This window comes from Apiospora aurea (assembly GCF_038362705.1).
Source record: "Apiospora aurea strain CBS 24483 chromosome Unknown utg000001l_segment0_segment0, whole genome shotgun sequence".
Lineage (NCBI taxonomy): Eukaryota > Fungi > Ascomycota > Sordariomycetes > Amphisphaeriales > Apiosporaceae > Apiospora > Apiospora aurea.
In genome coordinates this window covers 2,242,514-2,257,069 of record NW_027117388.1, presented here as the reverse complement: position 1 = coordinate 2,257,069, position 14,556 = coordinate 2,242,514, and the positions used below count along the sequence as shown (strand labels likewise).

The 14,556-nt window shown below is 50.6% G+C and overlaps 4 protein-coding genes across 4 annotated transcripts; 1 reads left to right on the top strand and 3 right to left on the bottom strand.

Annotated features, from left to right (window-relative positions):
• Window positions 1–1,693: 1,693 nt before the first annotated feature.
• Window positions 1,694–2,551, bottom strand: PG986_000691 (short-chain dehydrogenase/reductase; the record flags this gene model as incomplete). The annotated part of the gene is made up of 1 exon (XM_066836913.1): window positions 1,694–2,551. One exon carries the CDS (start codon window positions 2,549–2,551, stop codon window positions 1,694–1,696), a length of 858 nt encoding a protein of 285 aa, XP_066705806.1.
• Window positions 2,552–3,108: 557 nt separating this feature from the next.
• Window positions 3,109–4,632, bottom strand: PG986_000690 (uncharacterized protein; the record flags this gene model as incomplete). Its single annotated transcript, XM_066836912.1, has 1 exon — window positions 3,109–4,632. The coding sequence occupies one exon, from the start codon at window positions 4,630–4,632 to the stop codon at window positions 3,109–3,111; it is 1,524 nt and encodes a 507-aa protein (XP_066705805.1).
• A 528-nt stretch (window positions 4,633–5,160) lies between these two features.
• Window positions 5,161–5,949, bottom strand: PG986_000689 (uncharacterized protein; the record flags this gene model as incomplete). Its single annotated transcript, XM_066836911.1, has 1 exon — window positions 5,161–5,949. The coding sequence occupies one exon, from the start codon at window positions 5,947–5,949 to the stop codon at window positions 5,161–5,163; it is 789 nt and encodes a 262-aa protein (XP_066705804.1).
• A 1,273-nt stretch (window positions 5,950–7,222) lies between these two features.
• On the top strand, window positions 7,223–14,377 carry PG986_000688 (uncharacterized protein; the record flags this gene model as incomplete). The annotated part of the gene is made up of 4 exons (XM_066836910.1): window positions 7,223–7,750; window positions 7,932–8,219; window positions 8,258–8,391; window positions 10,540–14,377. 4 exons carry the CDS (start codon window positions 7,223–7,225, stop codon window positions 14,375–14,377), a joined length of 4,788 nt encoding a protein of 1,595 aa, XP_066705803.1.
• Between the last annotated feature and the right edge of the window lie 179 nt (window positions 14,378–14,556).

The window sequence follows — 14,556 nt, the reverse complement described above, 5'->3', positions numbered from 1 at the left end:
GGGGCTCTCCAGAAGACCCCTGTAACTAAAAGACCTACCGCCAAGCAGCGAATTATTAGGCGATGGGTTAGTGGATGGGTTGCACTACTCCACCCGCTGGAGGGCTCAATGTTCAGTGAAGTCGCACCGGCCAAACCTGCTGACACAGGCATTTGCTGCATCACGTGTAAGCATGCCCATTCCGCCAAGACATACATGCTCTTGCTGAGTTGGAGGCATGTATGTCACTGCAGTATGTGCCTCGCGTAGCGGACCGACACTCTCTTTTTGGCCAAATGCATGGACATAACGCACACCATGAGAGGACCTGGGCCATGCGCGCCCTGGTATTTGCGACACCGGCATCTGTTAAACCAATAGTTTGGCCAAACACCGGGTAGATGGGACTCCACGGCGGCGCCCAAGGCTTTTATCGAAGTCACGACGTGTCGACGTCGGCCTCCTTGCTATTTTGGGAAGGCAACAGAAACAACAGAACCATCGGTGGGGAAGCATAAACTACGGGTACCCAATTTGTCTAAGGATCTCGACCGGTCTACAACCATGTGGCCATGATACAGGTGCGACGAAACATGTGACTGTCAATACTTGCCCGGCCGGAGTATACAGGTCCCATGATCAGTGTCGTTTGGCATAGAGGGGTCTGAATCACATCAGGAACACTATTCCGGGGGCTTTCAACTTCATGGTCAGCTAGGGGCCATACCACGTTGATAGCTAGCGCCATGGTCACGAACCACCGAGCCAACTCCGGTCCCGCGCTATTCAAGCAAACTAACGGGGAAAGAAGTTTGGCTTACGTTGGAAATGCCTAATGTCAGTTCTGCGACTCGGTTACATTCACGAGTCCCCCACGCAGCACCTTTCTTGTTCCATCTGGGGGTCAGATCCTGGGGAGATGTTACATTTACGGGGAGCTAAGCTTCGATCATAGACGGCGGCCTCTAGAGTGATCCTCTGCAGCCATTCTTGAGTCCGAAGGCTTGAATTCGCTCCCGTTTACCCCCGGCCTAGACTAATATGATCGGATGGTCACCATGCACTTCCAGAGCACGATTGCTAAGCTGAGTTGTGGCCCCGGTCAGTGAGCTGAGGCCAGTCAACAAGTTTGAAACTTGACATTCCTGGATGACTTCGTTGTGTAAGTATACAGGTTCTGCTCATTATATTTGCCAAAGAGACGAGAGGCTCCCGGTTTCTACACGGTGAGTAAAACAAGTCAACTGGTTGAACTGCTAGTCCTCCATCGCCCCCTCGGTGAGGTAAACCCGCCCCAGGTGAAATACCGAGTTGTTGCTTCTGTCTTCCCTTTCTCTACCCCAACTGTATGATATCTCGCAAGATGTGTAGCCGCAGCCCAGAGCCGTTCCTCCACCTTGGCACCAACTGGTCCCACCTTACGCGGGGGTATGGGGACTGGGGGGTTGGGGTTGGGGACAGTGACTATACGCAAGCTGCCGATCGGAAGAAGGACCCAAAAGGGGCATGGCTGGCGGCTGGCGTGGAGACAATAGCGTCTGAAATAACATGATGGGTCAATGGCCCTCCGGTCGTCTCACCAATCATCCAACTTACTGTTGATGAACTCCCCTATCCCCTTCCTCATGCCGCCTTCGAGTCTCGTTTAGCCTGGGCGACCCCCGACATCTTCGTGCCGTATACCCAATCCTGCTCTAACCATCAGTACACACTTCTACAATGGGTCTGACATGTCTCCGTGTGGAGAAAGGCAGTTCATAAAACTCACCAAGGTGGTCTCGGGCAGCCAGCTCAGCACCCACACCCCGAACGTCATGGCCCCGCGCCACACCACCGCCTTGACCGAGGGCCGCAGCAGCTCCGTCACCACCCCGCGCGCGTACACCTCGGGCGCCATGTAGTCGAGCGGCACCTTGGCGAGCTCCCGCTTCTCGAGGAACTCGCGCAGCGAGCCGTACCAGCTGTCCGCGGGCAGCGGCAGCGGCGCCGCGTTGGTGAACAGGTCGGTGCGCACGCAGCCCGTCTTGAGCAGGACGACGCGCACGCCCAGCGGCGCCAGCTCGGCGCGCAGGGACGAAGATAGGACCTCGACGGCGGCTTTGGCGGCGTTGTAGACTGAGACGAAGGGCGGGTGCAGGATGGTGTTGATGCTGCCCAGATTGGCTACGACCGAGTTGCCGCCGCGCTCGGGGGAAGAGGAGGCGATCAGCAGGGGCAGGAACGCGTGCGTCACGGCGATGGCGCCGAGGACGTTGACGTCGAAGAGGCGGCGGGCGTCGGCGGGGTCGGTGTCGGCGAAGGGCATGATGTGCAGGAGCCCCGCATTGTTGATCAAGATGTCCAGCTTGCCGCCCGTCAGCTCGGAGACGTGCGACGCGGCTTCGCGGATGGCCGCGTCGCACGTCACGTCCATGACGACGGTCTCCAGCCCCAGGCCGCGCAGCGGCGCCAGCAGGGACTCGGACAGGCCGGAGGCGATGACGCGGTGGCCGCGCGAGTGGAACTCGGAGGCGAGCGCCGCGCCGATGCCGTGCGGGCCGCACCCTGTAATCAACACCGTCTTGGGCGACATTGCGGGCGTGGTCGTGGGGTGACGAACAAGAGATGAGGAGAAGGTATGGTTGATGTAACGTTGGTGACGTATCTTTGCATTTGGCTGAAGGGAAGTTTGCAACCCAGCCAATTTAGAATCTTACCGATTACGCGGTAGGTGGGATAACCAACTCCGTCGCAATTGGATGGCAACTTTCGGATTGTGCAGGCACAACCAACACGAATACGTCGGGTTTACCTTTTTGCTGCGGCGGCCCCTGGAAACACCAAACTGATCGTGAGAAAGCAAATCGCCCATACGAAGCGTGCAGCTTAGCGTGGCAAACAGTCTTGTTCAACTTGTCAATGAGAGCAGCTTTGACGACTCCCACTTCGGCAGCAACTGCTGCTAAGAGAATATGCGCTGCCTTATCCCCTCATTAACAAATTCGGTTCGCGGATAAGAAAGGGTTCTTGTTCCGTCGTTTTATTCATGCATCACACATACATTGGTCGAAAAAAAGGCTATGTTTCGCCTCCTCGCCCCTTGCATGGTGGCTGTGGCATGTAGTCATAAAAGTGAGGCCAACACAAGTTTCAAGTAGCGTGCCGTTTCTGCCTCCAAGACATCCCCTTCGATTTCGTAAACAGAACACAAGCTACTGCACTGAGTGCAGTAAAGGCAGCGAATATGGTAAAATACCAACCCCTGCCCACGGCCTCAACTAGGGGCTCCAATATGGCGGCCGATGCAGCACTCAGCCCACAGCGCATCAGTTGACCTGCAGCATATGATGAGCTCGACTGGGTAGGAAAGATATCAACAAGCAAGGCGCTGGCTGTATGACTTAACAGGGTGGAGGAGGCGCAAATGAAGAACTGCATGATGAGCAAACCGGCGGGATGAACACGCCGAACCACAGCCCAGCCGTAGCCAGCTACCAGGGCCACCTCCAAAAATACAAATGGCAAGATTCGCCGGTACCTGGCAATTTCAAGAGGCAACTCCTTCATCTCCTGGGCCCTTTTGCGGTCGATGGGGAAGCTGTTCTTTCGAGCAACTATGGCGAAGTTCCGATCGAGCAACTTGCCTGCAATGATGCCGCCAACAGTCATACCCACCAGACCGGGTAGGAACGTCAGGCCAACCTCAAGGTCATTGTATCCGTATACGTCGTGATAGATGACCGGTATGGCGACTTGAAACGTATAGTAAACACAATACGATGTTGCAATCATCCACAACACGGCCGCGGCGTCTGCGTAGAATATGATGCGCAGGGACTGGAGCAACATGAGGGGTCGCCATCGGAGCATAGGCTTTGCCTTTTCCGCGGTGTGAACTGAGGTCGTCGATGTATCGACGCCGTACTTCCTCACGAGACCACTAGTCCACCAGAGCCTTGAGATCCTTGGTGGCGGTACCGAGCCATCTTCAACAACATTTCGTGCCGTTTCGGGCAGCGTGAAACCAATGAGGACGAAGCAGATGACTGCGACCACGAAGAGAGCATAAAAGACCCATGTGTACGCACCGGTGCTTTGGGCCACCACTCCACCAATGACCGGCCCAATAGCTGATATACCGTTGCAGAAGGACAGCATTGGGCCGAGCATGCGCCCGCGCTCCGACACGACCGCAACGTCCGCCACGATCCCGTAGGCAATAGCTGGGGTCGCTGATCCACCGATGCTCTGTAGTGCCCGGAGAGCTAGCAGAGCGGCATAGCTATCGTGGTTGACAGCGAGCCCCAAGCTCGCACAGGCGTAAATGACCACCAAAGCCAGGAGCACGGGGCGTCGACCGAAGGTGTCGGCGAGAGATGCGAATAGAGGCGGTGTCACTCCTTGGCAGATGGCGTACAGCGTCACCGTGAGGTTGATGGCCTGGATGGACACGGAAAACTCTTGGCTGAGCATGGGGATCAGGGGGAAGTAAATGGTGGCCGTCAGAGTCGAGAGGATGATGACGAAACCAAGAAGATATGTCAGGTAAACGCGCATGCGGCTGGAGAAAACCGAATGGTTGCCTGTCTCTGCAGGGTTTGGTGCACTGGGCGGAGGCGGTGCTTCAAACGAACGCATGGCCTGTTCGCCATCTGGTACGGGTGTGTCCTTCATGATTGAAGTTGTGATTATAAGCAAGTCGAACAATGTTTCCTCTGCGGAGAGATATAGAAGAGGGGGTGTAGTGACTGGGCCTGCTGACGCACCCGATTGGTCAGCAACAGCCCGAATGCCGACATCGCTGCGTATGGGAGGCACAGCGGCATGAGACCAGCTGAATATTGCAACTTACATAGACAGTAAATGCAGACATGGTGTAAATCAACAGTGTAGTCGCTCATGGGCCAAGGCTCACGAAGTACAACCTTGAGCTGTAGACTCCATTACTTCGGAACAGAATTCATATTACTAAACGCCCCTATTTCACAGACATGACAACGATAATGGACACTCAATCCTGGATATCATCAAGGATCCACCCTCGAATTGCCCCCCAACAACGATAAGTTTCAAAGCAAACCGTCAGCTAGATGAGGGGTGATTCTTGCGCCAGTGATGGAAGGATCAATCCGCGGGTCATACTTGTCGATTCCCTCGATTGGCGCGTACTTCTCGCACAGATAGCACATGTTGTTATACGCCCTAAGAGACTAGGTCAACAGTTAATTCATAGCAAAATGCCAGGGTCACGAACGTCTTTCTCAGCATGCTCCCAGGATGGCCTGCTGCATAGTTGATAGCCCCCTTGAGGGAGTAAAGCCTGTTGCGGTCATCAAACTCATTAGCCGGCTCGGCTGCTGGGTAGTTTCGTAAATAGTGCCGCGTGTAAACCTTTGCACGGAAGACTGAGCTGAACTCGCATCTCCAATGGCCAAGTTCCATTTCGTTGTGGGCAAAATAGGACCCCACGTCAAAGAGGATACTATCGCCCGTTTCCATGTTGATACCCATGTTACCCTCCCATAGATCTCCGTGAATGATGCATGGCTTCAACACCCCGCCATTCTCTTGGAGCTTACCCAACAATCGTGGGATCACAGCCTCTGCAACCTGTTTGGTTGCGAGTTCCATTTCTGGCCAGGGGCCATTTGTTTCAAGATCTCGCTCACAAACTCCGAGCAGTAGCTTGCGGTAGAACTCAGCCCAGCTCGACTCCCAGTCAACTGTATGAGCAACTTGACCATCACACGTCTGCACGGAGAACCCGAACTGCCCCGTAGGCGACTTGCTGAGTCTGTGCAGTTGCGCAAGTCTTCTAGTGAACTCGGCCGGATCGGGAGCAGTTGTGACATCCATGTCAACAAACTCTGACAAGTAGAAGTAAGTGGGCGGGGACTGCACTTTGTACTTCCCGAACCCGTATGGCTTAGGAAGAAAGTCGTTCATGGTGTCATGGACAATCTTGGAGGACTCATACTCGCCGCGCAGCATAGTCATCCCGTGGTCTTCAAAGGCAACCTGTTCATTGAATCCGTCAGTTCGCCTCATATCAGGCGATGACAAGTGTGATATGGGGAGTCGCACCTTCAAGAAATAGCTCTGCTCCTCTCCATCTACATCATCCGCTATGACTCGTCCTGTGATTGTCCAGGCGCTTGTGCCGAAGTGTTCCACGGACCGAAATGTAGACCCTTCAGGTAGAGCTATATGTGCTGTTTAGCATATTTTGCTATCAAAATAGCTTGCTATTATTGGGAATTTTGTACCTTCAACAACTGCTTCATCCATTGGAAAAACGCCATCAAGCAACACCAGTCGCTCTTTGATAGTAAGGTGCTTCTTGCCGTCCGTTTCTTCAATATTGTTGGTGCCGTCGACCAAAGTGTCATTATCGTCAGACCTCAACGACGCCATATCTACGACGGTGCCCATCTCGCTTGAGTTTGGCTTCAGCTGTCGATGATTAAAGCAAGACCTGGGATGGTGTAAGGTCAGGCTGCGACAATTTTCGAAGGCTTGGGATTATCTAGAGGCCTATGATTGAAATGGGAGGGGGTTACATTGCTTGATCAATGGCTGCGTTGGTGGTTGGTGGTGGCTGGTCTTGGCGGCGCCTACGGTAAGCAATCTTCCGATTAACCCCTCATCGGCGCAAATCATGTACAGAAACATACAATCCAGTTGGGTCTTTTGTTATGTCACCCATGTTTGTGCATATTCTGTGTGCCAGGCCGGAGTCTTCATGGCCAATCGGATATCAGTTCACGTTACAATCTCAGCCTTAAGCTGCTTAGCTGCATCAACATCATCCGTTACAGCATCAGGCTCGGGCCCAACTCGGTGAGTGACTGACATCTGGCAACCCCGACCTGCCCCTTACCTTGAATCCGTCACAATTTCGGCATAATCCTGATTTCTAACTGCCAATCAACTGGTCGCCCACACATGGTTGTACCCCAGAAACAAGACCTGAACTCATGGAATCAACTTGAATCGCCTTATTATACACCTCGGTTTGGTTCTTTCTTCATCCGTTACGACTAGGAATAGACAGGGTTTCTCAGCCTTTGCCAAGAATCTGGTTTCTGTTGTGACCTGGCTCCATCGACACCAAGCATGGTAATCTGAGGCCTGCTGTGCCTCTCACGTTCCTCCAACGCTGCTCAGAAATTGACGTTCACCAGCTTGTCCCAAATGCCCACGTTCATACAGTCATTTCCAGACACGATCTGTTTGAGCCTGCATTGTTTGCGTCCCTCCCCAAATGAAGCAATTCAGCCTGCGGAAAAAGAAGGGAGGCGAGCAAGACACCACATGGGATTCCGCCGATGTCTCGTCAAACCAAGTCAACAATGAGTCTTCCATCAGGGGAAACCAGAGCTTACCAGGGACCAGTTCAAGCCCAAGAGGTTCCATTGTGCGACAGCTTCAAGGGGCCCCCGCGCGAGGTGCTGAAAGTCGTTCAAATGACCCGTTGGGTCTGAAGGTCATATATAGACCCGCTACAGAGCGACGCGTCGATGTCGTCTTCGTGCACGGCTTGGGCGGAAGCAGCCGGATGACCTGGTCTTTTAACCGAGACTTGGATTACTTTTGGCCCCTCCACTTTCTTCCGAACGAATCCGATATCCAAGACGCACGTATATCGACTTTCGGATACAACTCAGACTTCCGCCCTGGCAGCGGAAAAGCCAAGGTCTCGATTCTTGATTTCTCCAAAGACCTACTATATGACCTCAAATATGCCCAAGATGAGTCGGAAACTGGAACAGAGGAGCTTAATATGGGCGAGGTTAGTTATACCTGCTTCTGGTTCCCGCGAAGTTCAGCTCCTGGCCTCGATTGAAACTGATTGCACAACAGAAACCTATTATCTTCGTTGTACATTCGATGGGCGGTCTTTTAGTCAAAGAGGTACATCAATATTACTCGTCAAACAATTACGTGAGCTGTGTCGCTAACAGTGGCCACAGGCGTATTTGCAGGGGCAAAATGACCCAATGTACCAAGATATCGTCAAGGCCATCTCGTCGATAATATTCCTCTCGACTCCACATCGCGGCACTCATATGGCCGAGACCTTAAATCGTATTCTACAAGTGTCTTTTCTTACTAGCCCCATGCAGTTCATAGCCGAGTTGACAGGAGGGTCCCAGACTCTCCAGAAATTGAACGAACAATTTCGCCACGTTGCTCCTAAGCTTCGCATCGTGTCGTTCTATGAGACTCGACCTACGCCGTTGGTGAAGAAAGCTCAATTAGTATGCCAGCCCCCTCTTCGATACTTGGTCTATATAAGCTAATGGCGTTCGCCGCGTTTAAGATGGTGCTTGAGAAAGACTCATTAGTGCTGGGGTATCCTGGCGAGATATCTAAACCACTTGACGCCGATCATTATGGAGTTTGCAAATACGAAAGCCGTCTAGATTCGAAGTACATATCTGTTAGAAATGCGCTGAAATCATTGATCGGCAAAGCACAGCCATCGGGTAAGATGCAACCCCTACTGGCTGCCCCCCTCTGATTGACCCCTCCTGATTTCAGATGATTCTAGAGCCCCTGAGTAATAATAATAGTATATAAAGGGGTTAAATTTCACTCGTCTCTTAATTGAAGTAGATTAATCTCTTCCTCTTTTTTTCCTCTTTTTACTACCACCAATATGACCAAAGAAGCTCGTATTACGTAGGCGGTCCAGGCCGTGCTGGCCGGCGGAAGTATTAACCGTGCGGCCAAAGACCACAACGTTAATAGGGGCACCCTTCGCAATCGACTTAGGGGTTAACCTTCGAAAAAAGAGAAGTATAAGGCCCTTTAATTTTTTACCCCTGTCGAAAAGACTTTTTTAGCTAAATAGGCCCTTTTCTAGGTTAGTTTAAGCTACGTATTAACGCACCGGCTATTTCGCATATATGCTTAGCGTATTCTCTTTATAAAAAAGATCGATTATTTTATCGGTAAGCGATAGGTATACCGTTTTTTAAAACGTTATTCGGCCTTTAAAACCGTGCGTATTAAAGCGATAAATTTCCGACGCTTTATATATATATTAAACGGGGCCGTACGAAGGTTTTTTAATCGGTTTAATACTATTATTATTATAAATATACCCCTTCGATTTAAATTTAACGCCGATAAAATAAGAACTGCGATAACGATAAGGGAAGGTATTATAATAATCGGCCCTGCCGCTTATTAAAGTTTAATACGGAACGATTCGGGTAATCGCGAGTAGGTAACTATTTTAAAGTATATTAATATTATTAATAATATCCTGCCGCTTTTAATTATATTTAAAAGCTAATCGGTTTAATAATAATAATTCTTTTAAAAAGAGGATAAAATTAACTGCGAATATAAGGATTAAGCCTTTAAGGCGTTACTAAAAAAATAGACTTTTAATCTTATAGCCTTAAAATAGCTAAGAAAAATCTTTATCCTCTTAACTAAGCTTAATAACCCTAATTAATAGAGGCTCCTAATTTTAAATAGATATAGAAGTTATATCGATAATAACTTTATACTGGCGGCGTTAGAAATTAAAGTGTAGCTTCTCTACTTACCACTATATAGCTCCTATATGTTTTAGCCCCTAAATGTTGGCTATTTTAAAGTCTTAAAAAAGAGGTTCCGAAAAGAGCTCGATTTAGTATGCGCCGTTATTAATAATAGCTACGTTAAAAAAGGGAATTTCTTTCGAGCTTAGGCTAAAGTACGTAAAATAGCCTTTACTTTTAAGGTTATCGCTAATAAATAGGTAACAACTAGTATCTACCCCTTTAATATTAATAAACCGATAAATAATAAACTTCGTCGCACTAATATAGTACGAACTATCGATAAAGCTATCGCCGCCGAGGATGCGCGCCAGCTAGTTAAACCGAAGGCTGAAAGGATCGAGACGCCGAAAAACAGCCGGCAGGTTAAAGATTTAAGGGCTGCGATGCTTGGTGTAAAGGTTACCACCGGTGATTTAACTAGAAGGTTGCTGTGGAAAAAGCTCGGCAAAAGTATTAATAATTTAACGGCTCGGATCGGCCGGTTAGAGCAGGAAAAGGCCGGTCTAGAGGCAGATCTAGAAAAAACAAGGGCTTAGAAGAGGAGGAAGGTCGATGAGGACCCTAATAAGGGCTTTGTTTATATAGCAAACATTAGGGAGGTTCAAGAGGACGTCAAAGAAGGAAGGCTAAGGAAAAAGCCGAAAAGGGGCGCCGGTGAGGTGGTGGAAATTGATACAAATCGAGCTGGTAGTAAGGGTAACTCTATTATAGTGCGTACGAGCCGAAACAGACCTTAAAATGCAGTGTGTGTTGCTCAATTGACCTATTTATTGCTGTTGTTGTTGATTTTTACATCTATTTTAGGGGGTCAGTAAAGGGGGGGGCAGCCAGTAGGGGTTGCATCTTATGCTATAACACATCTGGGTTTTATCAGCCACAGTTGACACTCATGCTGACCTTGTTACAGAAACATCTGGAGATAACCTAAAAGACGACACCAAGGCAGATATAGAAGCGTACCTGGATATCACCGAGTCTCCTGAAAAGGACTTCAACTTCTTCCATGATCAATGGGTTCCAGGGACTTGTGCCTGGCTATTGAGCCACGAAACGTTCTCTTCTTGGGTAACGATAACCACAGTGAACCATTCATATTGTGGATCAATGGAAACGCTGCTTCTGGGAAGTCAGTACTCTCATCCTTCGTCCTTGACCACCTTGCCCACTTAGGCCTCAATTGCAGCTACTTTTTTATCCGCTACAACGACCTCAAGAAACGGTCTCCAAGTCTCATACTCCGATCGGTAGCTTGTCAGATTGCCCATAAGATACCGGCTTATGCGTCAAAGATCTTGGCGTTGGAAGCGGCCGCAACCGAGCTCAAGACGTCACACTTTCGAATGCTCTGGCAATGGCTTTTCAAGCAAACTCTGCTTCACTTCGAGTTCGATCATCCGCTGTACCTTATCATTGATGGTCTTGATGAAGCAGAGCATCCGGGCGAGTTGTTGAAACTTTTTTCTGATCTACAAACAACATCTTGGCCTTTACGTGTTCTCATTGTCAGTCGGAAGACACATGAGATTTCGTCGGCATGGTTGAAGCTCGGCCGACAAGTACATGCGGAAGCGATACCAATAGAAGGCAGCCGTGAGGACTTTCGTTCCTATATTGACCAGGAAATGGACATGGCCGACGATGAAACCTACAGAGAAGGGGTTACCCAGAGGCTTATGGAGCGGGTAAGAGGGAATTTCCTCTGGGTCCACTTGGCTGTCCAGAAGATCAATGGATGTTACACCATCAGGGATGTCGAGGAGACACTAACAAACCTTCTGCCTGGCATGGAAAGCCTCTACGATCGGATGGCGGCCTCTGTCGAGGTACAAGCCAACAAAGATGGACAGAGACTGGGCATTAGGATTCTAGGTTGGGCGGCGTGTGCGCAGCGGTTACTCAGCGTGGAAGAGTTGGGCGATGCCCTAAGCAACGAAGGCCTGATCGAAATACACAGGACAATTGGTGATCTTTGTGGAGGCTTTCTTGTTGTCGACATTGAAGGCAAGGTATCCATGGTTCATGAGACAGCCCGTGAGTACCTGATGCGATCAGGCAGAGGGCCGGAGAAGTCCCTTTTCATGGATAGGAGATCCACGCACCTCGCACTTTTCCAACGTTGCATACAGCGTTTGACGGACCCCGCTCTTCGGAGTCTCATGGCAAGAAGCAAGCCACCCGGCCTGCTTGACTACGCCGTGAGCTACTGGTTCATTCACTTCTCGCATTGCAACCTCACAGACCCTCAGGTACTCTACACTACAGCAAAATTCTTCAAGGGTCCGCATGTCCTTACATGGATCAGCATAGCTGCCAAAAAGCAGGATCTCAGAACACTGGTTGTTGCGTCACGCTACTTGACTGACATTGTCCAGAAACTCCGACGGGCTGAAACAGGCATGCCACTGGAGTTTCGGCAGGCTGATGATGTGATCGAGGGATGGGCCACGGACATGGTCAAGGTGGTAGGGAAGTTTGGTGATCGATTACTCGAGTATCCTGACTCCATCCTGAAGCTGATACCGCCTTTTTGCCCGGAGACATCTATGATCTACCAACAGTTTGGGCGCAAGGAGAGCAAGTCACTGCATGTGGGGTTCTCGGGCAACGTGGTTTGGGACGACTGCCTTGCTAGGCTTTCTATGGAAGAAGGGCTCCTCGCGACGTCCGTTGTGACTGGAGGTACCCGTATTGCCATCCTGGCGACCATCCGGCGGTCTAGTCATGTTCTCATTTACAATTCGCACACGTTCGAGACACAGCGCCGCATCACACACCCAGAACGAGTCTTTGATATTCAGATGAACTACTCTGGAAAGACTCTTGTCAGTTATGGATATCAAACAACTAGAGTGTGGGATGTCGGAACGGGGGAATGTCTCAGGATACTGAAGAACCCCAATCGACGTCCCAAGCCCCATACCATGGCATTTGCAGAAGATGACACGAGATTCCTTGTTGGTGGAGAGGATAGGTTTGTTCGGTCGTTCTCTCTTGAGCCCGAAGGTGATGGTGATTGGGCAACAGTAGCGCAGATCGAAGAGCAGACCATGGAGGATACAGTTCTCAACTTCCCGATGTGCTCTGCACTCAGCCCCGATGGCACGATGATCGCATATGGGTATCGTGCGTATCCAATGACGGTGTGGGAATTGGAGCCTGCGAATCTGGTCGGTCGTTGCAACCTCGAACTCAACGCCACCGACATGACAGTGCAGTCCACCACATTTGGGGAGGTTTTCCGTGTTGCGTGGCACCCGCTCAGTGACGACCGTGAGGTATTTGGGCTCACCCAAGAGGGTCTCCTCTTCAAATGGAGTCCTTACGAGGATGTCCCCAGCGTGTCAGCTCACACTGCAGCACACAATATGACAGTGAGCGACGATGGGCTACTTCTCGCTACCGGGGACGCCATGGGAACCGTCAAGGTGCTCGCCACAGCTGATCTTTCTGTTCTCTATCACTTATCATCACAGGACCCCGTGATGAGCATCAAGTTCAGCACAGACGCGCGCCAGATCTACGACATACGGGGCAGCTATGGCAACGTGTGGCAGCCGAATAGTTTGGCTCGATTAGCCGACAGCTCCGAGTATCCTGATTACAACAGTGACTCCATCAGCGAGGTCGAGAGTTTTGCCAAACACTCTCTACATCCCGAGTACCAAGCAATTAGGGTGGATAACGTGATTACACTGGCGGGACAGCCTCTCGGGTCCTTATATTGCTACGGCACCGAAGACGGGGTTGCGGTGCTCTGCGAAATTGGCCGCGGGAAGATCCTCGAATTGGAGCATCTCGAGAGTTTTATGTCCATCGAGCATGTGGCGTGGTCCGAGGATGGCAAGTTCATATGCATTGCTGAGCTGGGGGGCAAGCTGAGCATAAAAAGATTGGTCAGGAGAGGCAGCAACCCGGATGACATCAAAGTCGAGGCCGAGATGGAACTGCAGTTGCCGCAAGACCACGGACACATAACTCAACTCTTCTTCCATCCAACCAGAGCCCAGCTGCTCGTCTCCACACCGAAATCGCTGTTCCTGCTGGACCAAGCTTCCGGTGATCTGAAACGTACAGAATTATCGGAGGATATTCGTGCTCGCTGGGTGTCGCACACGGCGCTCCCAGATTACTTGCTTGGGTTTGGGACTACGAAGCTGCACATCTTCAGATGGGAAAATCTTGAAGAGATCCAGTCTGAAGTATGGACGTACTTCCCACCACGGATGGGAAACCGTGCATCCACATTTTCGTCCGGTCCGAGCCTACACCGGAGCGGTAGTAGTTTCAAGAAAGAGCTCGATGTTCTAGGGAGGCTTGTTGTTGCCGATGACGACTCCTCCAGCATCCTGCTGCAGTTATGGTCATCGGATTCACGGGAGCAAGTCAAGGCTGATTATCTCATATTTGATGTGGAAGAAGTGGTTAAGTTCTGTAACCAAGTCGGAGATCAGGTACCACAGAGGACACCGAGTCAGACTAAGGATCTCCATTACACTGCTATTCCATCAGCGATAGCGTCGTGTATTAGGCAACCTTTAGCTTTCCTTTCCAGGAGGAGATTGATCTACCTCGATTACGACCGCTGGATCTGTACGTGGAGGTTGCCTTCGAAGGCCACGCGATCGAGCAGACCGTCAACAGGCATGACAAGGAGAGGTGGCGGGGTGAGAGTAGTTGGTGGGGAGGCGTCAAGTTCGAGCGGTTCTGGGAGCAACGACGTGGAGAGGCATTATTTTCTGCCGGGCGATTGGGTAACGGCTGATCAGGTCCATCTCTGTGTTGCCATGAGTGATGGAACGCTTCTTTTTCCTAGAAATGGGGATGTTGCATCAGTCCAGTGTGCGAAACTGAGACGGTAAGCACCGGTAGGTACTGACGAAGAGGTTTGTGGAAGGATGAAGACAGACACCATTCGTTTGAACTATGGGCTTTCAACTGTATTTGAGGAGAGAACAAATTCAAGTTGAGGCAGGGGGTATTAAGATAGACCCATGCACCAAGAGTATTTATGCATCGATATAGATTGAGATATACAGGA